The sequence below is a fragment of the Mus caroli genome, chromosome 14 (assembly GCF_900094665.2).
Source record: "Mus caroli chromosome 14, CAROLI_EIJ_v1.1, whole genome shotgun sequence".
NCBI lineage: Eukaryota > Metazoa > Chordata > Mammalia > Rodentia > Muridae > Mus > Mus caroli.
Window position 1 is genome coordinate 57,779,456 of NC_034583.1, and position 23,047 is coordinate 57,802,502.

At 45.8% G+C, this 23,047-nt stretch overlaps 1 protein-coding gene across 8 annotated transcripts in view; it reads left to right on the forward strand.

Annotated features, from left to right (window-relative positions):
* The first annotated feature begins 1,493 nt into the window (after positions 1–1,493).
* The window catches only part of Adra1a (adrenoceptor alpha 1A), a 94,369-nt gene continuing 72,815 nt past the window's right edge, over positions 1,494–23,047 (forward strand). For 5 of the 8 annotated variants that reach the window (XM_021182420.2, XM_021182422.2, XM_029468946.1 and 2 more), the window contains exons 1-2: positions 1,494–1,799; positions 3,159–4,631. In XM_021182420.2, coding sequence (XP_021038079.1) covers positions 3,749–4,631 — 883 coding nt within the window. In that variant the 5' untranslated portion in view covers positions 1,494–1,799; positions 3,159–3,748. Of the gene's footprint in view, positions 1,800–1,826; positions 2,627–3,158; positions 4,632–23,047 lie in introns of those variants that run through there. The other 3 variants (XM_021182423.2, XM_021182421.2, XM_029468945.1) reach the window with 3 other exon arrangements.

Genomic DNA, 23,047 nt, shown 5'->3' on the forward strand with positions numbered 1-23,047 from the left:
GGACTTTTGGGATAGCATTGGAAATGTGATTGAGGAAAATACATAATAAAAAAATATTAAAAATTTAAAAAAAGTTTCTAAACATCTTTTTTGGAAAATGAGTAATGCTAACACAAGTTTGTTCAGGAAAGGGAGCAGAAATATAGGGCTCTTGTGATCTAAGTTATTGTTTCATATATACATGCAAGAGAAGACTGTACTTGCTACATGCAAGAGTAGACTGTACCTGCTCCATGCAGCTGCAGCCCCATACTCCCAAGGTTACTTCAGCATCGCCAGATTGAAGGGATTCTAGCAAGCGTTTGGAACACTCATCCTCTGTCTGAGTCAATAGCAATGAAAGACATAGGAAACGGGAGCCAGAATGGAACATTCTTGTTTGTTCTTAATTCTCTGAAATTCTTTTGACTTCATGAAGTCCTAAGTTAAGCAGAGCATGGAATTTGTCCAGACGAGATAAATAATAAAATTGGTTGTGTGAATTTTCCACCCAAACAACAACAACAAAAAAAAAACCCAAAAAACCAAAAGCAAACGAACAAACAAAGGGAGAGAGAAGGAACTCTTCCCCAAGGTTACATTTTCTTTTGAGAACTGGAAACAAAGGCACTTGTAGACACTGGTTGAGGGAGAGATCGCCTTAAGAGCATGTAGTTTTTAAATCTCTGTGTAACCAAATGAAAGGTGAGTCATATTTTAAAAGACTTTATTTTCCTTGAACTATTGCAACCAAGTCTAAGGCGTCTTCTCTGGGCTTGTGCACTTTTTAAACATCTGCAAATAATGTCAAGCACCTACACATTTGCCCCCACCAGCCACACACTTCCCCCTTTTTTTCTTTTCTTTTTTTTTTTGTTTTGGTTTTGATTTTGATTTTGGTTGTGGTTGTGGTTTTTGAGACAGGGTTTCTCTGTATAGTCCTGGCTGTCCTGGAACTCACTCTGTAGTCCAGGCTGGCCTTGAACTCTACCTCCCAAGTGCTGGGATTAAAGGCATGCCACTGCCACCATTGTCAGGTGACACTTCTTGACTAAAATAAACCTGGCCAGGAGTTGGACTAAAGTTTTCAAAGTAACCTTTGGGGAATTTCTGTGAGCACATTATCTACTCAGTAAGAACTTGGAAGGGAGTCTGCTTTTGGCTGGTTGGTTTTTTTTTTTTTCTTTAATGTATTTATCAGCCTATTGATAGGGGAGACCCGAGACCCAGAGAAGGGAAGGAGAGGGAGGGGGATCAGTATCAAGCGTGGAGGGGTGAGGGTAAAAAAGAAGAAGGGGTAAACGGGAAGAGAAGACACGACACGGAGTAGAGATCGAAAAGGGACAGAGAAACAGGAAGAGCGAGAGACGAAATCCACTTTCTAAGTAAGAAGGAGAAGGACAATAACCCCGAATTTTACGAAATGTGCGGGTTGCTGCAGAGGAATACGGTAACAGCTGGAGATTACGGTACTCGCTAGGCTACCGCCTGCCTGTACTACGTCAACCCAAGCTGCAAAGTTCCGAGCCGCTCTTTTCTGCGTCCAGGAACTGAATATCAAACTGGTGATCGTGGAGTTATTGGCTCGCTGTATTTGTCATTTCTTTTCTCTGTTTTCAGTCTTTATTTTTAAAAAATCCAGGAGAAGCAAGAAGCGAGCCCGGAGTTTGAGAGCTCAGCAGTGGTGGGGTGAGTCAGCGGGTGCTAAGGACTGGGGTTTGCTCTTTGGAGACCCCGTTCTCCTGCAGAGAACCAGCCCGCGCTACAAGGACTGAAGGTCCGCTTCTCCTGGCGCCAGGGCCTCCGCAGTCGCGCAGCAGGTGAGTAGCGCAGCGGTGCGGAGCGCCGACATCCCGCAGGGCCGAGTTGTGGGGTGGGCTGGTGAGCCCCCGGAATTAGCCTGGATTCTCCGCTTTGGGACTGGCTTTGAAACCAGCACCCCAAACCACCAGGTTTCCCTGATTTGCCATGGGAAGTTACCTTCTAGTTAACAAGTGTCATTTTAACCCATATATAGACCCCAAGTGGGAGAAAGCGGGTTCCGCAGTGTTGGCGTGATTTGGCTATCACCTGTGAGGGCTTGAACTTGTGATTGTTTTCACAGCAGCCTGCTCCTGAGATCTCAGTCTTAGGGCTCTACCCCAAAAGACAAAGTATGCAGGTCCCCAATCCCCAAACCTCTGTCTTACATCTCCTGGTCTGGTCCTTTTGCAGTGTAGAAATCGGGTTATTTAGACAGATCGTGAACCCTAGCCCAGAAAATCCCAGGCTTCCCCGACAGCTGGCACGGTGACTTGATTTTTTTTAAGTCCCTTAGGGAATCCGCAGTGACTGCTACTCGCAAAGCCCGGTCCGAGGAGTAATGCGCTCCCACCCAGGTCTCCCAGAAAGCCCGGGTGTGGCTTGAGACTGGAATCCCTACAGTGGTCGCCCCTTGAAGATCCTGCTTGAATCCATCCGGGCCCTGTTTAACTCTGGGGATTGGCTTTGCTGGGAACCTAGCTCTTTCTCGAGGGTGACTTGGCTGGTAGGCAGATCAGCGCGCTCTGCTCCCACGAGCGCAAATTCCGCGGGAGAAAGAAAGCGTACGCGTGGCCCTGCGGTTCCGTGCTCTCTGAGGTTCGCACTCCCAGACCGCCCTCTCCAGGTGACTATGGTGCAACCTGTTCTAAGGGAGACACGGAGGATCCCCCCCCCCCCGAGATTCCACCCGCTTGCCTCTGTGCGACAACCGCAGCTGCAGTCGAGCATGTGGAGCTGAGGTGGTGATGCAGGAAAGGGGCGTTTCGGGGCTTTATTTTTCTCCAACCTATCTCTCGAAATTCAGCTTCCAGCTACTGCAGCTTGGGGTTTTATTGTCATTATTTGAGGTTGGGAGATTTTTTTTTTCTTGCTTGCTTTTGTTTTGGATTCTGAACTTGGTCAGCCAAGGCAAGGTGAAGCATTTGAAGGCACCTTCCCAGAGGGGAGGACTGGGGAGGACTGCAGAGGGGGACAGAGCACGCAGTCCCCTCCCTTGTCCCGTGTTGCCTACGTCAGGGCCGCACAAAACCACTCATGGACTGCAGAGCGGCGGGCTCCCAGCAGGAGTCTGGTTACTGGGCGAGCTCCCCAGGGCCTGGCTGTCCAGGGCGCCTGGCTCACGGTCTGCCTTTTTCTTTGTGTTTTTTTATTTTCAGCTGAATTCAGATAAACGAAGCTCCAGGGCCACTTCGGTCTCAACAAATATTCCAGACCCATGTCACCTAGCCAGAACTCCTAGAAACTGAAGCTAGCGGTATCCCATAGATGGGCGGCCAAGTTGAGAGTAACTGCCGGTCAGCTGCAGCGCCCATTCGCCCAGCGTCCCTGCCTTGAGCTTCGAAGGCTGAGCCACATTTAGCTACCATTTCAGCAAAGACTAGTCACAGACTCGTGAATTTCTAATTGCGTGGATGCACAGGATGGATCAGAGTGCACAGAGAAGCGGATTTTTGTAATTTCTGGTGGCTTTTGCAGCATGTCCTTTTAAACCTTGGGAAGGTGTCCCTAGAAGTCCAGAGCGCGCCTAGCCATGTCTCCTTTAATGCTCTGTTCCTCACCGCGGCCCTCTGAGGGTTCCCAGAGCTGCTCCGGGTGGTTTACAACAGGTGTGTTCTCTCCCTCCCCCAGCCCAACCCAGCCGGCAGGATTCCCCCAAGCGGAGATTTTTTGACTTGGCTTCCTCACGCTTCCGCCCTCCGCCAGAGGGTGGCCGTCCAAAGCCCGACCTTGCCCCCTCCCTGGGACCATGGTGCTTCTCTCTGAAAATGCTTCCGAAGGCTCCAACTGCACCCACCCGCCAGCACAGGTGAACATTTCTAAGGCCATTCTGCTTGGGGTGATCTTGGGGGGCCTCATCATTTTCGGGGTCCTGGGGAACATTTTAGTGATCCTCTCGGTGGCCTGTCATCGGCATCTGCACTCGGTGACTCACTACTACATTGTCAACCTGGCTGTGGCAGACCTCCTCCTCACCTCCACTGTGCTGCCCTTCTCTGCCATCTTTGAGATCCTGGGCTACTGGGCCTTTGGCAGGGTGTTCTGCAACATCTGGGCGGCGGTGGACGTCTTATGCTGCACAGCGTCCATCATGGGCCTCTGCATCATCTCCATCGACAGATACATTGGTGTGAGCTACCCGCTGCGCTACCCCACCATTGTCACCCAGAGGAGGGGCGTCAGGGCTCTGCTCTGCGTCTGGGCGCTTTCCTTGGTCATCTCCATCGGACCCCTGTTCGGCTGGAGGCAGCAGGCTCCGGAGGATGAGACCATCTGCCAAATCAATGAGGAGCCGGGATACGTGCTGTTCTCAGCGCTGGGCTCTTTCTATGTGCCACTGACCATCATCCTGGTTATGTACTGTCGAGTCTATGTGGTAGCCAAGAGAGAAAGCCGGGGCCTCAAGTCCGGCCTCAAGACCGACAAGTCAGACTCGGAGCAAGTGACGCTTCGTATCCACCGTAAAAATGTCCCTGCAGAAGGCAGCGGAGTAAGCAGTGCCAAGAATAAGACTCACTTCTCTGTGAGGCTGCTCAAGTTTTCCCGAGAAAAGAAAGCCGCCAAGACGCTGGGCATTGTGGTGGGATGCTTCGTCCTCTGCTGGCTGCCATTCTTCCTCGTGATGCCCATTGGTGAGTGTTCTCAACCCCACTGCTTACAGTTGAGGGAATGGGGAGTCCCACGGCTGAGGTAGAAGAGGGGTCTGCATTTCAAAGGCACAGGAAGGACTCCCTGGTGGGAATTGGAGAGCCTTCTCTTTTACTACTTTGTTAACTGTTAACAGATTTGTTGGTCTCTTTAATGGGAGTGTCCACTTTTCTTAATGTCCTTAAGTCTGGGTAACTTAAATCCACGCAGTCTCTTTAGAGTCCCCAAAGCAGACTACTCCTGTTCCGCTATGGGTGGGGAAAAAAGTCCTCTTGGCTTGAAAATACACACCACGCTTGTCCTGGGCAAATATGTGACTGTACAATTGGGTTAGATGGTTCTCTCCTCTGTGTGTGTGAGTTATAGTGTCTGTCTTCTTAGGCTCTGTCTGTGCTCATTTTGTTCTCTGAATTCAGTGTGGAAGAGAATATGGTAAGCCATTCACAACCGAAATATTTTTTTCATGTCCAAACTAATTAAAAAAACGTAAAGAACCCATTCTTTAAAAACCCAGTAAGCAAATACTCTCTCATTTAAGCAGTGAGTTTGAAAACAGACACCACTCTTACCCAAAACCATCCCGGAAGCTGCAGGTGACAGCTTGAAAACAGCACAATGATGTTGCAAATCCAGTTTCTGCAGATGCAAAATTAGCTGTTGTCAGAATTAATTACCTCATTATAAGTATCAAGAAGCCAATCCACTGGGAACAGCCTCCTATCTGAAAGGCCTTCCGTGCCATTCCAAAGCCCTTCTTTGCTACTTTTAGTTTGTAAACTAAAACACAGACTCACGTGCTGGTTCCCACCAACTATAACAAACACAAAGTCATAGCAAATGTGCCCTCCAACGTGCTTTTGAACCCAGTATCAATTACAGTACCATACTTTGCAACTCCGTGTCAGAATAACAAGTCTAGTTTTTGATTACCAACCGTGCCCCAGATGTTGACCAGACTTTTCAACACCTGCCATCTTGCCTCCACACATGGAAGAAAGACACTTTTCAGCGCTATATCCACCAGCCACATGTAGCTGTTTAAATGTGGATTAAAATTAAATTATACCACAATTCCATCTCCCGTCTGCACTAGCCACTTTCCAAGTACTCAGTGACCAGCTGTGGCCAGTAGCTGCACTTTGAGACTGCAGAGGCACAGATGATTTCTACAGTCTCGGAACTTCTGTGGAACAGGGCGACTGGAGAGGCTGGCCCTACATGGCCTTCCTTGTGCCTGCCTGTCCCTGTTCCTAACTCTTTTTGGAAGGAAGTTGGAGCTTTGAGGTTACTGGAGTGACACTCTTTAGTCACTCTGCATTCTTCCCTTCCCACACTCCTTCTCTTTCTGCCTCCCGGAGGGCGCACTATTAGAGCTGCACCTATTCTGTACCTATTCACGCCTCAGATGCTTGCTAAACCCTTGTTTCAACCACTGAGGGTGAACAAGGCAGAATGTCCTTACTCACCAAATAGACATGTGCACATATGCTCTAAAAAAAATATGAAGGACCAATAAGCACTGTCAGAGAGTCCCCAGAATGAGAGGCCAGGTGGCATAAGGATGATGGAACAAGTGTTCTGAGAAGTACTGCGGAGTGTAGGGGATATTCCAGTAGAGCCCCGACTGAACTAAGCTTATAAAATCCTGAGGGAAGAACAGATTGTCCAAGAGAACAGTGGCTGCAAAGATGGGGAAAAGGGGAAACCTCACCTGTTCAAGCAAGGGCAAGAGGCAAGGACAAAAATAAAATTAAAAAAAAAAAAGTCACAAGAGTAGATAAGATCACATCATGCAGGGTCTTTTTTTTTTTAATCTAGGTAAAATTTGCATAGATGAATAGATTATGATATATTTGACAGAAACTGAAAAGAATGGAAAACGAAAGGGCAGGGAGAGGCTGGGGGCGTGGAACATCCGATCATCAATCATTATTCTCCCACTGTGCTGAGAATGTCTCTTAGACATGTGAGTGTCTGCCAGGTGGGCAGAAGGTGTGTGAACTGGGAGCTTTGAGGGGACATGGGCTAAGGGTAAAACCTTGGGCACACCAATGTGTGTAGGCACAGGGAGGTCTGCCAGAGAGGAGGCATCCAGAGAAAAGGTGGAGAAGAACCAAGTCTCAGAGGTGGCAGGCAGGGAGGGAAGCAGGTAACAAAAGAAGGCGGGGGTAACCCAGGAGGTGGGAAGAAAATTAGGAAATACAAGAAGAATAATCAATTGTGACACACACACACAGCTCCCAGGGAGAGCAAGTGTAAGTTGCCTTGGTGATGGGGTGGTCCTTAATGGTGGACAGCAGTTGGGTGAGGCTGAAGGCTTCAGGAGAGCGCTGGGAACAGAAACCCTACTGTGCATCCTCCAGGGAGAATGGAAGATCAAATGGGATGAGGGAAGGCAGACCCGTCTTAGGAAGAGTGTGCTAGAGGCACTAGGAAAGGGTGTTGCTTGAGAGAGCCAGGGGCAATTCTTAAAAGTGGAAGATAGGCCATGATGTTTGTATTCTGATAGGAAAGATCAGAAAGAACGGGACACCAATGGCAGAGGCAAGAGCCAAGAGAAGTGTCCAAAAGAAAGAAATGACGAAGGAGTCAGGGGATGTGAGCGCCACAGAATGAAGGATAAGGAGAACATTAGAGAGCTCTCAGAGTACTTCAATATTCCCAGTGAACTAAGAAGCAGAGAGGGGAAGGAACAAGGAATGTGTCCATTGAACAGCAAAGAAAAAGGCACAAGCTACCTTAGGAATGAGAGTCTGTGTATTATGAAAATTTAGTCAAGACACACCAGTGTCCCAAGGGCCAATTTGGAATTTATGGTCATGAAACTCATACAAAGCAGGGAAGAAGGCTACACCATGGTCTCCCAGAGCTAAATGGCTGAGGGATACAGGGTGTGGCTGAGGATGGATAGGTATTCCAGGGAGCGGGGTAAGGTATTCCAGGGAGCGGGATAAGGAGGGCACATCTGGGAGGGATGGATATGATGGAGTCAGACCAAGGTCCACACAGAGCAGATGCTGGAAAGAGTCAGAGGTGATGGATACCTGGGACTTTAGGGTTGTGCTGGTGACTGGGGCTCTAAAGGAGATGGGGTGTGGTTACCCAGATCCTTGTGTCCTGGAGAGTAGGTAGATGCTTGGAATTTAGAGTCTTCTCCTAAGTGCTGCACTCTCAAGGAGTTAATAATGTCAGGGTAAAGATGTTGTGACAGGGGGACTTGTGGTTTTAAAAAGTAAGTAAGTAAGTAAATGGACACAGAAGAAAACTGAAAACCTTCACAGTGTGTCAGTAGGCTGCTCAGGACTAGGAGACCCCTAAACTCACCAATGTGTGATTGACAATTTCCTATGAAGGCATTTCTCCCAAGGAGGTATGGGCAGGTGATAAGTCCCAGACATCAAAGCAGAAAGAATGGAAAACTGCATCCAGCACACCCTTGCTGTTCAGTGCCTAGAAAGTAGTTAAAAAGATAGAGGTCTGCAAGACAGATGCTCAAACAGCATCAGTCTCACGTGCTGAGGAACATAGCAGTTAAGTTCATCTGGAAGTCATTGTAGAAGCTTCTAGAAGCAGCGTTGCCGATGGAGCAGGTTAAGAGAACAGGACTTTGGCTGGGCCATCAGTGACATGTAAATTGTTTTCATTAGCAGACGTAAGTACTTTTTTTTTACACAAGATGTGAACAGAAAAATAAATAGGCCATTATGCTATCAATCCCCAAGAGAAGAGGTATCAATCCGCACTAAGAGACCCAAGTTTGAACAGATTAGAGATAAAGCAGAGTCCAGAAGGAAGAGGATATGCCCAGCTGGGACGTGAAACACCCACATGCAGGCTATCTAAGGAAAATCAAATGAGTGAGTTCTCCTTCATCACCAAAAGCTCCTGACCACTGAGGGTTGATGGCCTGTACCTGTAATCTCAGCACTTGACAGGCAGTGTCAGGGAGATCTCGAGTTCAAGGTCACCCTCCGCTATCCTACACTGAAACTACAATGAGTGTGAGAATGGCCTGGGCTTCAAGAGAGACAATAGCTCTCAAAAGTCCCCAACTAGAGACCAGGAGGAGGCTTTTCTTTCTGCCTTTGTTATGACATCTCCTTTCCTCTCAGCTCCTTCCCACTGAGCCTAGGGAGAGTCTAACTGAACTGCTTGCTTGCTTGTTTGCTTCCCCCCCCCTCCGCCTCTCTTGTTTGTTTGTTTGTTTGTTTTGTGTATATGAATACACCATTGCTCTCTTCAAACACACCAGAGAGGGCATTAGACCCTATTACAGATGATTGTAAGCCATCATGTGATTGCTGGGACTTGAACTCTGGACCTCTGGAAGAGTAGTCAGTGCTCTTAACTGCTGAGGCATCTCTCCAGACCCTGGACTGCTTTCTAACCTAAGTCTTGTTTGTCCTGTTTCCTTTTTGCAAGCCAAATGTTTGGTTGAAGCTCAGAAGCCATTCAGCTGCGGGAGGTGACACTGGTGGCTGCTATCAGCCTTTCTGACTTTGCAGTGATGGATTGTAAGAAGCCAGTGTAGAAGGCAGAGAGACTAAGGAAAGTGTTAGCCTTCCACCTAGGAAAGGAAGGGTAGAGACTGACCCCTAGGGAAGAGCCTGCAGCTGGATGGTGTCATCTTTGGAACTCGACCCCTTGTCTGTCGCCTACTGCTTCCTGAGGCCTGAGATTTAGACCTCGGCTCTACTTTTTCATAAAACAAGGGACACCATCCAGGTCTCCCTGCAGTGCCTATCTCAGAGCAAATGACAACAATTACTGATCTTATTAGAACTCATACTAATCATTATGGAGGTGTTGGCATATGGCTGTCGTCATGGGTATGTGGCTGTTGCCATGGAGGGGGAATGACCCTGGAAGCTCAGGAGGGAAAACAAGAAGTGAAGGGGACATTTATCAAACATATGATTACATGTCCAAGATCCACGTATAGTATACTATTTTGATACAATGCCTGGCATTGCCGTTGGGCCTACACCACTGCTTTGGCATCAAAGGAGCCAATGAGTTGGCTTGGAATTTGACTTATAAGGGCAGAGAATGTTTGAGAATTGTGCTTCCTGGAAGACAGGAGACACGGCAGAGAGGAAAGATGTGTTCTGAGCTGGGATGCTCCGGTGAAGGAATTGCTGGGGAGATGCTTACTACATGGAAGCAGAAGAAAACAATTTGTTTACTCAATAAAATTTCATAGACTACCTATTATGTTAGAGGCGGCTAGAGAATCACTGGCGATAACAATGACTCCCTGAAAGTCAGAACAATTAAAGACACAGTAGAGCTTCAGACAGTGATAAGTGAAAACACAGCAAACTGAAAGCACTGACTTGTAGAATGGCTTTGAAATGTCATATAATGACTGCTTCCTCAATGGCTGCCCAGATAACAGGTACCAATCATTGCTTTCCTATAGGTTACGTGGGACCAGGCCCACGGTTACTATAGAAAAGGATGAAGAAGTCTTATAGACAGTGGTGTGAAGGCAATCTAATCATGATTAGGGTTTAAGATAAAAGATTAATATTTCAGGTATTCCTACCACATCATGAACCACCCAAAAACACTGGCAAAAGGCAGCATCCATCTTACCTGTGTGTGGGACTGTGGACATAAGTCAGAACTCAGCCTGGCTGGTGGTCAGAACTGGCTGGCCTTCTTGGTGGCCCATCCTCTTCCAGTGCTCTAAATCAATTTTCTTATAGTGGGACCATATGTCTCCCATCATAGAGCATCAGCTACCAGGCCTCTGTGGAACACAATGCATCCACCTCTGGCCCAGCATCACTGGATCAGGAAACCAGCCTAAACCCAAAGGAAAGAGAAGCAGACGGGTCTCTTGATACAAGAGTAATGAATACAGGGGTGGGGGTTATTATGATCTTGCCAAGTACTGGCCCTGAGTGCATGAAGCCACCTCTCTCTTCTATCTATCAACTACATTGAGAATTTGCAATGAGCTGCACTTTGCACAACAAAGTCCTTTATTTTCCTTCCTGCTGGTTTCCAGTTTCCAGAGTGAGACCCACACAAACAACCCTGAATTTTATACAATGCCAGAAAGTGCCTCTGGATGGTGCCTTAAAACCCACACACTGGACTAGGGTAGTCCTAGGCACTAAGAGCTGAAATTCTCTCCCAGAATGCCCTAACCTTTGAGCCAAAATCTATATAACTGCTTGATCACTAGTGGTTAAAAGTGAGTGAGAAAGCTGGGTACATGGCTCCGTTGATAGAGTGTTAAGCTAGCCTGTCTGAAGCACTAGGTTCCAACCCAGCACTGAATAAACCAGACACGGTGGTGCATACCTGGAGTCCTCACACACTGAGGTAGAGACAGAAGGTCCAGCGGTTCAAGATCATTACCCACTATATAGCTAATTTAAGGGCCATCCTTGTCTAAAAAGGGGAGGAGCAGGAGAAAAAAAAGAAAATGCAAAGAACCTGGCAGGGCCAACCGGATGCCCACAGGGATTTTCCAGATGGTCACTGTGGTCAGAGTTAATCCACGTCATCAGATGAAGTTAATTCATCAGCTGAAGCTGCAAAGAGAAGCACCAGATCAGGCAAGGTTTGAGAGCCATTTTTATAAGTTGTTTTTAATCCGACGACAGCCAGGGCAGAGGGATGACAAGTTCTTATTTCAACATCTCAAAGATGAATGCTAAGATTGTGGCTAGACCAGTTGGGAGACCTTTGCGTTGGACAGGCTAAGCTATCTGTGTCCTGCCAGGTTCTGTCTGTATCGCATGTTCTTTCCGGGGTTCTGCATGCCTCTGAGGTTCCTCCTTGGTTGGCACCTCCTGAGCTCTGATTTACAAGAAAACACGCCTCACCATCGCAAATAGTATGTCCACAGATGGCTTTAAGTGAACTTCGGCTCCCTCCCCCAAGACAAACTTGTCTTGAAGATATACCATCATATTCAAAGGAGTGTACTGCGGGATTGGAGAGCTATTACCCCTGCAGTGTTGTGAACAATTGCTGAGCCTTTTAAAGCCTGTGTAGACTGGCAGGTTCCTAGGCTAAGGGAGCCTGGCTCTGTAGGCAGGGAGCCTGGCTCTGTAGGCAGGGAGCCTGGTTCTGTAGGCAGGGAGCACAGTGCTATGGCCTTACCTCAGCACTTTGAGGTGGGGAAGAGAAAATCTTCGTGAGGCATTGTCTTTGTCTAATGAGTTTCTTCTCTTCCCACCCCACTATCTAGCTTGCCAGTCTGACACTTACATAGTGCCTTTCATTTTTAATAGCAGATTCCTCTGCTCTTCGAACATTTCTTTCCACATTTGTATTAGTCATTTATATTTTTTTTCCTTTGACAAAATTGCTTGTCTGTGCTTTGAGGGCACTTTTCTCCTTCCTTGTCTTCAGTAATCACTCATAAATACCGGCTTGTCTGCCTTCTGCAGAACTCAGATGGGCTGAGAAGAGGCAGCTGCTTTGTATTCCAAAGAAACATCTGATCTTTCAGATTTCCACAGCAACACACACACACACACTCAGCCACTCCCACACTTAATAACATCCCAAATTAGCTCCCCATTTCGTATCATCCTACCTGCCCTGTATTCTACACATGACTTGGTACCTTGGTCTACTTTAATGCCATTCCATACCCAGTCATTTCTAAACAATATAAACTTTCTTCCCACAGCTCTGAAGCTGGTAGGTCCAAGATCAAGGAACCAGACTCATGCAGTGAGACCCTGTGTTGTGGTTCATACATTGTTCTAGCTGTCGAGGTGGAAGAATGGAGCTTGGCGGCCTTTTCTTCGTCCAAAAGCTCCTCCCTCCTAAAACCATTCTGGTAAAGGCCGAGATGTCAACAAACACACTTTAGAGGACATGAGCCCTCAGAGCAGAGGGCTTGGCCTTCCAGAACTTTCCTTGAACATACTGACTATGCCAGATCTTGTAGAACTCCAGGGTTGTCAGGGGCAGGAAAAAAGAGATTGTGTTGGTCAACTTTCCATGCTATAAAGGAATGTCTGAGGCAATTAACTTATAAAGAAAAAAAAAGGGCTGTTTTGGTTCATGGTTCAACAGGTTGTAGTCTAAAGTCTGGTGGCCTCATTGCTTTGGGCTTCAGATAAAGACAGAGCACCATGATGGGGAAGTGCGTCAGAGCAGGCACTTAACTCCAGGAGTCAGAAAATCAACCAAGAGATGAGCGAATTAGGATTCCCTAACCCCTTTGGAACTTACCCTCAGTGACTTTAGGACCTTCTGAAAATCCCCACCTCCTGAAGGTCCCCAGCATGCTGGTCTAGGCAGCAAGCTTTGATGGAACCAACTACTGGTTCCACAGACTATGGCCCTAAATTTGTCTTATTTGTTTGTTCATGTTTTTAATGTTCTGCAAGGTGAGATCGGTTAGCCCAGTGGTTGATCCTAACATATCTAGTCTCTAACTCTCACACCTGAGGAAACTCAGGCTGCTCTTCCACAGAACACTACTCCCCTGGTGACCCTGCCACACCCTATCCTCACTACGACTATAGACCCTAAAGGTCTGACTGTGCTTCCATTAGCCCATGGCTAAGGTCTACCTACTCTATTGCTATTGTTCAGGGGTTCACTCAGTATCAAGAGTCCCCTTGCCCACCTTTGGTAACTTCCTGAGTCAAATTCACAGTACTGTTTTCACTCTGAGCTCAGTGAAAAGGAGGTCTGTGGCCTCCCTGCACATGTGTGCTGCCCAAGACTTGCTCTCTGTCTCTGATCAGCTCCACAGCCCTCAGATCTAGACCTCCTTCCCCTCACACTGGGAATGGAAAGTTCAAGAAACTTTCCCAGCCCTTTCTTGATTTCAGACAATTTTAATGGCTCCACCATCCATGCTGAAGAGGAGCTCAGAACAAGTGATTACCTGCCTTCCCCCCACCACCACCATCTCTGTCCCTTCTCTTCACAGTCCCTCAGAGTAGACAGGGACAAGGCCTTTTCCTCTGGCAAATAAATGGGACTCTGCTGAGTATCTTGTTGCCACTTCCCAGGGTGGCACCCAGGTTCTGTGAAGTAACCATAGCTAGTGGGCTGCTGAGAGACAAAACCAGATTTTAAAAGAATGGAGCTACGTTTATATAATCCTTACACTCGGTGACCATTTTTATTTGCATCTTTATGGGGTTTGTTAGTTTTCAGTCATGTAGACATAGAAAACAGTTATGCAGTCAAATATTTTAATCTGTTTCTTCATGGAATGTCTCCTCTGGGGATACTTGAAGGCGCCTCCCCAGCGGGACTCAGAGAGCCTATTTCTTTCAAAGCATCATGTATATTCTATCTGGAAGTTTTTTTGTTCGTCTTTCGGTAAATGACACATAACTGTATTAATTTTGAAATGGTTTTAGATCTGTCTCCACAGATTTATTGAGTAATCCATCAGATGCTAGTGTACTTTGAAAATTCCATCTGTCATAGCAAAGGGGATCTTGAATCTGTTTTAGTTCCATCCCATTCATCCTTCTCTCTGGTTTACCGCTGGTGCCGCATTAATTGAATAACTGTGCCCTTGTAATACTGTCGTTTCCCTTAACCCTTCCATTTCCCTACATACTGTGAAGGACGCTGATCACACTAAGACCTTCTGGCTTGTGACTCCAGAGTGAATACTGCCTTTTATAATTATGCCTTGCACTTTCGGATGTTCAGTCTTCCCGGAAGCTCTGGGATGAGCCTTGCACTTTCAGATGTCCAGTCTTCCCGGAAGCTCTGAGGTGAGCTTCTGGTCCCACCTTGGAACTGTTACTGTTGCTCTAATTCGATTATAGGTGTGCCCAGAAACATTTGTGACAGTGACATTAAAAGCTGCTACTTTGATGTTTTAAGCACATGCATACACACACATGACACTGGGTTTTGGGTCAATACACCTCATCAAATCAAGGCAGGATCTTCCTATAGTTTATAGAACTATTCAGGCCCAGTTTTAAAATGCATTGCAATTCATTTCCACTTTGGAATGCAGTCTCATCAAAACTGGACCTACAGCTTCATCAAACATGGATTTTTTTTTAAAGATCGTTTTTGGTGAGTTGGATGTAATCAATTTTATTTTATACCGTTGTCCTAGCTCATGCCCTTGGGTTAGGTACTATGCAAGTAGGAGGCTGCCCCACTAAACATTTACTTCAAGTTTCTCCTTCTGCTTCCACGTGGAGTCAGTCTGTCATCTTCACCCCTTTTGGGTACCAGATTTATAAAGCAGATTGTAACACATTGAATTCTTTTTCCCGACCATCAGTAATAGTTGAACTAGAATTATGTGTGCCCTGAAGCTTTGAAAACTTTGCCCCATAAAACACTTGGGCTCCGTTCCTTTTATGGATGTAAGCCTTTGCGACTCGTTTCTATTCCTTCCATGGATGCTCGTCTATTCTGATTGTCAGGTTTGATAATTTTTATTTATTTTCCATTTTCCCCTCTCCTTGCAGTTGAATATTTCCGTTTGGATTTGTGTATCACATTGTATAATTTTTCCTCTCTTGGATGTCTTCTTCATCTTCCTCCTTAGACATCACAAACTTTTCCGTGTCATTGCAACAAATTGGAAGACTCCATTTTATTAATTTATTGGCTTGGGTTTTTTTTTATGTTTGTTTATTGGTTTTTTTTTTCTTTCAACAAATTCAGGTTCTGAGTTTATTATTTTCATTTGTTTTCTAATTAATTGATTTAGTCTCTAGGAGTTTCTCTCTTTCATTTTCTGGTTACAGTTTTGTCTTTCGATATCAGCTTGACCACAATGTTTATGTGCTTTGGTTCACTCTTGTTGAAGATTGGAAACAATCAAAGCTATTCATCTCCCTCTAAGCAAATTCCCATTTTTTTTCTGCTAATGTTTTACTCTCTAGCTTTTTCATCTGCTTGGTCTTGCTCCCCCCCCCCTTTCTTTTGTTCTGTGTAGACATCAAAGGAGTCATTGTGGTAGTGGTTAATTTGAAAATAATTGGTATTTTATTGCCTAGTTTCTTAAAATTAATTCTAATTTACTCCGTTATAATCGAAAAATGTAAACTCAGTAATTTTTAGCTATGGAAATAATTGAGGCTTTTAGAATTAATAATGATCAATAACTCACAGGCTCCATAGATTTCATATTTAGATTTATGTTGATGCTTCATCTCTCTCATTTTTACCCTTAGCCATTATCTAGCTTGTCAAATGCTCCGAGGGCTGGTGGACTCCCACTGCTCCTGAGTGGCTTGTGGGTTCTTCTATGTAGCGAGAGAGAAAGCTGTGGTTGTCAGCCTGGGGCTGCTATCACAGAGCAGCACAGATTAGTGGCTTCAAGAGCATCATTTCCTCCTCATGGCTCTAAGGCTGATGATGCCTGGTCAGGGGGGAGATGTGATCAGTTTCCAGACCCCCTTCTATTCATAAGGACACCAATGTCCCTCATGAGTCTCCACCCTCATGACTTCTTTGAAATCTAACTACTTCCCACCTGCTCAGACCCCTCCACACTGAAGACTGGAGCTTCAACATACCAGTGGGGAACAAGTGTTCTTCCGTGCCACTGGTGTGTGGATGGCACTTACGGAATTAGTTCAATTCTTGGACTTCAGGATAGAAGCTACAACACTGGTGGAAATTGGGGAAACTGAGGCCCGACTGGGCATCGGTGGCTTCTTGCTGGCCCTGTGTGGCTACCTTCTGAGAGACAGTACAAAGGGCATCATTCCCCAGCCCAAGCCTGAGGCTCTCACCCACAGGACACTGCCCATCATCTGGACTCTGCCTGTTTATCCAAGGGAAAAGGGGGATGCGTTAGACTGGTGGCTTTCAAACCAAGTTTCAGAATTCTATGCAAACTACATCCAAGATATAAACTGGATGTCAGTGGTGTCTTGCCAGTAAAAGTCGACTGGAAACCCTGAGTCCTGAGCGCTAAGCAATACCCGCCCCACCCCCTTCCTGCTGGTAGTCCTGAAGATCAGAACACAGGTTGCTCTTTGCCAAGGGTGTCAAATTCCAGACTCAGTACATGGCCCTGAGAGGACTGTTACAAGGAGAGTCGCCTGCCTTCTCCAGAGGGAAGGAGGCGAAGCTGACCTGGGCTCATGGGCTGTCGTTATTCTGGAATGCCCGCAGAGCAGTAGCCTTTGCCCAAAAAGGGTTTGAGAAGGGAACAGTTTGCATGCTCCTGCTTTTTTTTTTAATGTGCTATTCACATTTAGCTTATTGCCAGGCATCTAGTTGCAAGTTAGAAACCTGCTGTTCACAAACTGACCGTGTAGATACATCCCTCATTATGAGAAATGTTTTAGCAGGACCCCTGTAGTCTACAATGGCATTGGCTTGTCTTTTCTCGTGATTTCACTAACACTGGCTGATTACTAATAGGCAATCTTAGAAAGAGAAAAAAAAAAAGAACAACAACAACACTGAGCCCTATTTCATGCATCCCAGGCTGGCTTCAACCTCCTTATGGAGTGAAGGATAACCTTGAACTACTGATCCTCCTCCTGTTTCCATCTCCTAAATGCTAAGATGATGGACATGGGCCACCATAGCCTACTGGGATTCCCACATCTTAAATAATTATTATTTTTTAATCCCCAGATTCCTGAAGGTTCTCAAAAATCCAGTGTGTGTGTGTGTGTGTGTGTATGTGTGTGTGTATGTGTGTGTGTGTATGTGTGTGTGTATGTGTGTGTGTGTGTATGTGTGTGTGTGTGTGTGTGTGTGTAATTGTGATCATTCACATGGCATATGATTTGCTGTTTTAACCGCTTGAAGGTGTCAGTTCAGCAGCTCTTGAGAATAGGCTGACAGTGCTATGCAGCCACCACCACTAATGAGCTCTTCTGCATCTCCGCCACATGAAACTGTATCCATTAGCAATGATTCCTCTCTTGCTCCTGGCAGCCATCCATCCTCCTTCATCGGTATGATGGCCCTGTCCTTAGGACTGCGTCCATAAGGAATCACACAACGTGTGGCCTTCCATATGTCCTCCCATAACCTGCTCTTCTGAAAGTCACCCATGCTGTGATACTTGTCCTTCGTGACAGGCTAATATTTCATTTTGTGTGTGTGGATATACAATATCTGGCTGAGCTGCCCATCCACTGCTGGGCAGTCGAATGCTTTCTACCTTCGAGCCAGTTTTGAGTATTTGCCAAGATGAATATTCATGTACCAGCCTTTGAAAGTCTGCCGCAGTCCATTTGGATCCATAATCAGAAGTGGAATTGCTGAATCATCTGAGACTTCTATGTTTAGTTTGCAGAGGGTCTGCCAAACCGTTTCCCACAGCAGCTGCCCCAGTTTCTGCGGCCACCCGACGCGACGCACAAGGCCCCACTCTTCCCAACACAGCCACCACTTCTTCTCTTGACTGTGATGGTTACAGCCGTGGACACTGAGTGTGCAGTGGTACTCAGATGCGCTGCATTTCCTCATGACTCATGATGTCCCAGGCTTCCTCTGCACTCATGGTGCCTTTGTCTATCGATCCGCTCTGGAGTCGTGTCTACCTGCTTGAGTCACTTGCCCACTTTAAATTGGGTTGTTTGCCGCTCCTTGCTGAGGTTTCAGAGTTATCTGTGCCCGATCACACTAGATCGTTATCAGTTTTGTTATTTTACAGATGTTTTTATTCTAAGGTTGCTCTTTCCCTTCTTTATCCGTTTGCCTTCTTGTTGTTATTCCTTCTTCCTCTTTTTGTAGTTTCTATATTTAACCTCTTTCAACCTCAGATTCACCATGGTTCATCCTCGGCAGACATACCGCTGAAATGTCAGGCACAGTATCACGAGGCACCATTTTCTTCATAATGTCCTTCGATGCACATCTATCTTTAATTTTTTCCCTACTTTTATGTGACAGGGTTTCTCTGTGTAGCCCTGACTGTCCTGGTACTCACTCAGACTTGTCTGCCTCTGCCTCCTGAGTGCTGGGATTAAAGGCATGCACCACCACCCTGTCTTTAACTTTATACAGTGCAGTCTTCTGTCTTTTCTTTGGTTGTTTGTGTTGGCTTGCCATGTATAGAAACCACTGCCTAATCCAAGATCAAATTCGGAAGATTTATTTCTATGTTCACATCTAAGAATTTCATGGCCTCAGTTCTTATAGTCAGTTTGTTGATAGGCTGTAAATTAATTTTTGTACTTGAGGTGAGGTTCCACCTCACTCTTCAGTATGGAGAAATCCAGTTATTACAATACCATCATTGAAATGACTGCTCTCCCATCCCCTGCCCCCCACCCTGCTCTCCCATCCCCGCCCCACCTTATGAATGGTGTGGCACATGAACACAATGTTAATATGTACAGACAGAGTCCTAAAGGTGACTTCATCTGTGTTGTCCATTGCTCTCCACAGTTATGCTCATATTCTCACTAAACTCACAGCTCAATGCTTTGCTTAGGTCAGCTGGAGACCAGCCTCAGGGCTGCGTCTTCCTCTGCCTGGCTAGCGCATGTGCTGGCTTGAGGCCCTACTCTCATCTGTCTTTCCCTTGTTGTTACTGTCAGTGCCTGAGATCAGAACTCAGGTCCTCCTGCATGTTTATCAGGCCCTGTACTGCCTCAGCTGTCTCCTATGTGGAATCCATTACATAGTCCATTGGTATGTTATCTCTACACTAACAACTCGCTGTTTGGACTATGGTAGCTTTGTGGTACGTTTTGAAATTGCTACCTACTATTTTTTTTCCATCTCTGGATGCTAAGTGGACACTTTCAAGATAATTATCTCTTATAGAAAATTGTGTAATGTAGTATGGAAACCTATTCTCTTTGGAATGTCCAATTTCAAAATTTACCAAGACAGAAAGTTCAACATTATTCATAAGTTGTAGTGCTGATAAGTTATTTTTGAATGTTCCAAGAGATGAAGATGCTAACTTTCCTGATACAATTTACTCAGTATCTATACATAATAAGTTATCAAGAGGCACCTCATATATAAACATAACTAAAATAACAATAGGAGCCATAACCTAGCCTGATGAGAAATTGCTTGGTGGAGAATCCAGTCTGAACTCATGAACCCATTTGTATATTTAAAACTCATACAATATGTTTCACAAGTGTTCATATTTTATTAGAGCACATATACACTAGAAATATTACACAATATATAGCCTATAACTCCTTACCTTTATAAAAATCTAAATTCCAAAATACATTTAACTTCCAAGATTTGGGGAAAGGAATTATAGGTAGCTACCTCATGGTGCTCTGATGATTTCCAGTCTCCAATTAAAAAAACACCAAGATAATTAATAGATTTATTTTATGCAGTTGACATTGACGGCACCACTGAGCTCTGCTGGCCAGGGCATCCAGTTCCTCCTGGCTCCACTGTGATTCCAGACAATTCTCCTCCTTTTGCTTAGCTTATAGTTTGCAAATTTGGCCCAGGAGGGTGGTGGCACATGACTTTAATCCCAGCCCTCAGGAGGCAGAGGCAGGTGGTTACCTGTCAGTTTGAGGCCAGCCTGGTCTACAGAGTTTGTTCCAGCACAGCCAAGGCTACACAGACAAACCCTCACTTGACCAAACAAAATTAACAGAACAAAACAACAACAACAAATTTGTACCTTAATCAGTTTCTGCGATTGAGCTTTGCCCTTCTGGATGTGAGAGGAATCACATCCCTGAGGTGTGTCATGCCCTGCTTCAGGCATAACCAGTCCAATAGCATAGCTTATTTTACTCACTCTATAATTTACCAGTAAGGCTTTAGGACAGTATTTTCCCCATGTTTTCTGCTCCTATAAATGAGGCTCATAGAGGATAAATAATTCACCAGATACTACCAAGCTATTTCGTGACAGAAGCTGTCTCGGTGTTTTTCGTCCCTATCCTGTTTACTTCCTTTGGCAAATGAAGCATTAACTGTGACTTCAGGATAAAACCCAATAATCCTGTGTTTTCTGCTCCACCTTTGTCATGAAGAGCTCGTATTGCTCCCTGTATGAAGAGAAGTAGATAAACGAGCTGAAGCTGGTGAAAGCCACGAAGAGCAGAGAAGTGGGGGAGCAGAGAGCAAATGATTAACTCTGAAGTCTAATGTCCACTGAGTTTTCCTGTCCAGTGCTAACCCTGAACTCGCTGATTAATCACAAAGCCATCTATGAAGCACTGAGTATTTACTGTGCCCTCGGTCCTGAGCTGAGTCTCGTGGGGCTCTTGGAGCAAGATCCACTGCCCACTTTGAGAGACATCGTTCTGCAAACCAAGCAACAGTCATCAGGACAAAGTCATGTCTGTTAGGAATGGGGCTAGAGGTTTAGAGATAAGATGTAACAGGGAGGAAGAGCCTAGGTAGTCACAGGCTACTCTGAGAAAGCAAGGAGTTCTCAAAGGGGTCTTAAAAGGTAGGATTGGAAAAGTTGTCCGAAATGCCAAGTCTGGAGTAAGAAATGCATGGTCATGGCCTGGTGAAATAATCAGTGGTGTATGTGTGTGTGTGTGTGTGTGTGTGTGTGTGTGTGTGTGTGTGTGTATACCTGTGTATGTAGGAGAAGTGTTGCATAGTCATGGATTAAGCAATGATCATATTTCATGGGACATTATCCTTAATGCCTTTTTGAAAAACCAGATAAAGATTTGAGTCTTGAACTAAGAAGTAAGGAGTCCCTGGGAGTTTGGGGGGATGGCTAAGTAACAGTGAAACAGGGTGAGCGTGCGTTCAGACACAGGTATGGAGATGAGAGGTCCAGGCTGGATTGTTAGATTTTAATAACGGGTGTATGACAGGGAGATGCAGCAGATAGGGGATATGTAGAAACATTTCAAGACAGGTCAGTGGGAGTCAGAGACCACACACATGTGGGAGAATCAGAGTGCAATTCATAAGCATTCAGGTGTGGAGGGCAGGATGGTAAAGATGATGGACAAACAGGTGGCTCCAGAGGCCTTGAGGTTTGATGATATTCTGCCTGGTATTGTGGTGTAGAAATGAAATTCTTAGCAATTGTGCTGCCCCTATAAGATGGCCCCTGGTAACAGGGTATCTGGTTAAGTAACTTCCCAAGAGTTGTGCAAATTAGATTTGAATTAGATGAAGTTAAATGTCAGAGTCACTGTGTTTCAGGGCTGTATCTACACGGAGCTGGTGGCTCACATATTGGACAGCACAGAGAGAAAGTAGTCCATCTCCTGAAAGGGTTGTCTTGACTAAGACTGGTTTAGATGATCAAAAGTCAGTATTGGTGCTTTGTGTTTGTGTGTGTGTGTGTGTGTGTGTGTGTGTGTGTGTGNGTGTGTGTGTGTGTGTGTGTGTGTGTGAGAGAGAGAGAGAGAGAGACAGAGACAGAGACAGAGAGACAGAGAGACAGAGACAGAGTGCTACCCATTTCCTTGTTCTGGATACAAATGAGTAAACCACGAGTATAAGACACTGGGTATTTCTCAGGGAGGGCTGAGAGATGAACTTTAGGACATGGAGGAAACTGGAAAGAAAAAAACAGAAGAACAAATGTAAGTTCCCTGAGGTTGGAGACAATTGGAGCATTTGGGATAGCAGAAAACTCTGACAAGAAGAGACAATAGTCAACGCAGCAACAGAGCTAGAAGGAAAGAAAACCACAGAAACCTGGTATCATTAAGTGGAGGCCATTTGTATCTCCATTTAGAATGGGAAAAGGTTCTCACTGGCAGGAAGGCCCCAGCTCTCAGGCTGTGTAGCATTCAGGACCTGAAAAGCGTTTCTCAATTGGGAAAAAAATGTCTCCCTAAGATTGGCCTATAAGCAATTGGTCATTGTCTTGATTAATGATCAATGCAGGCAGGCCTAGCTCCCTGTGGGCAGTGACACCCCCGGAAGGGTCCTCGATTGTTGAAGAAAGCAGGTAGAGCAAGCAATGAGGACCAAGCTATTAGAGAACGGCTCCATGGCTTCTGCTTCCGTCCCTACCTCCACATTCCTGCCCTGACTCCTCAATCATGGACTGTGACTTACGAGCTACGAGATGAAACAAACCCTTTCTCTTCCCCAAGATGCTTTTGGTCATGGCGTTTTTCTCACAGCAATAGAAACCAACTAAGGCAGCAATTTAAGGGAGAAAGGGATTTTCTGGGGCTCACAGTTTGAAGCTGCTGTCCATCATAACGGGGAAGCCAAGGTGGCAGGAACAGGAGGAGCTGGTGACATTGTAACTGCTGTCAGGAAACAGAAAGAGGTGAATGTTTATATTTGCTTTCTCCTTTTCGTTAAGGGCCCCATCCCTTGGAATAGTATCAACACACACACACACACACACATTTAGTGTGGATCTTCTGGCCTAGGTTATCCAACTCTAGAAAACTCCCTCACAGATTCACACAGATATTCATCTCCTACATAGTGTCAAGATGACACAATCAGCATTGGCCATCACAGTAGCCACAGAAATGATGGCCTTCGCATTTGGATGGGCGAGAAAGGGCAGGAGGAG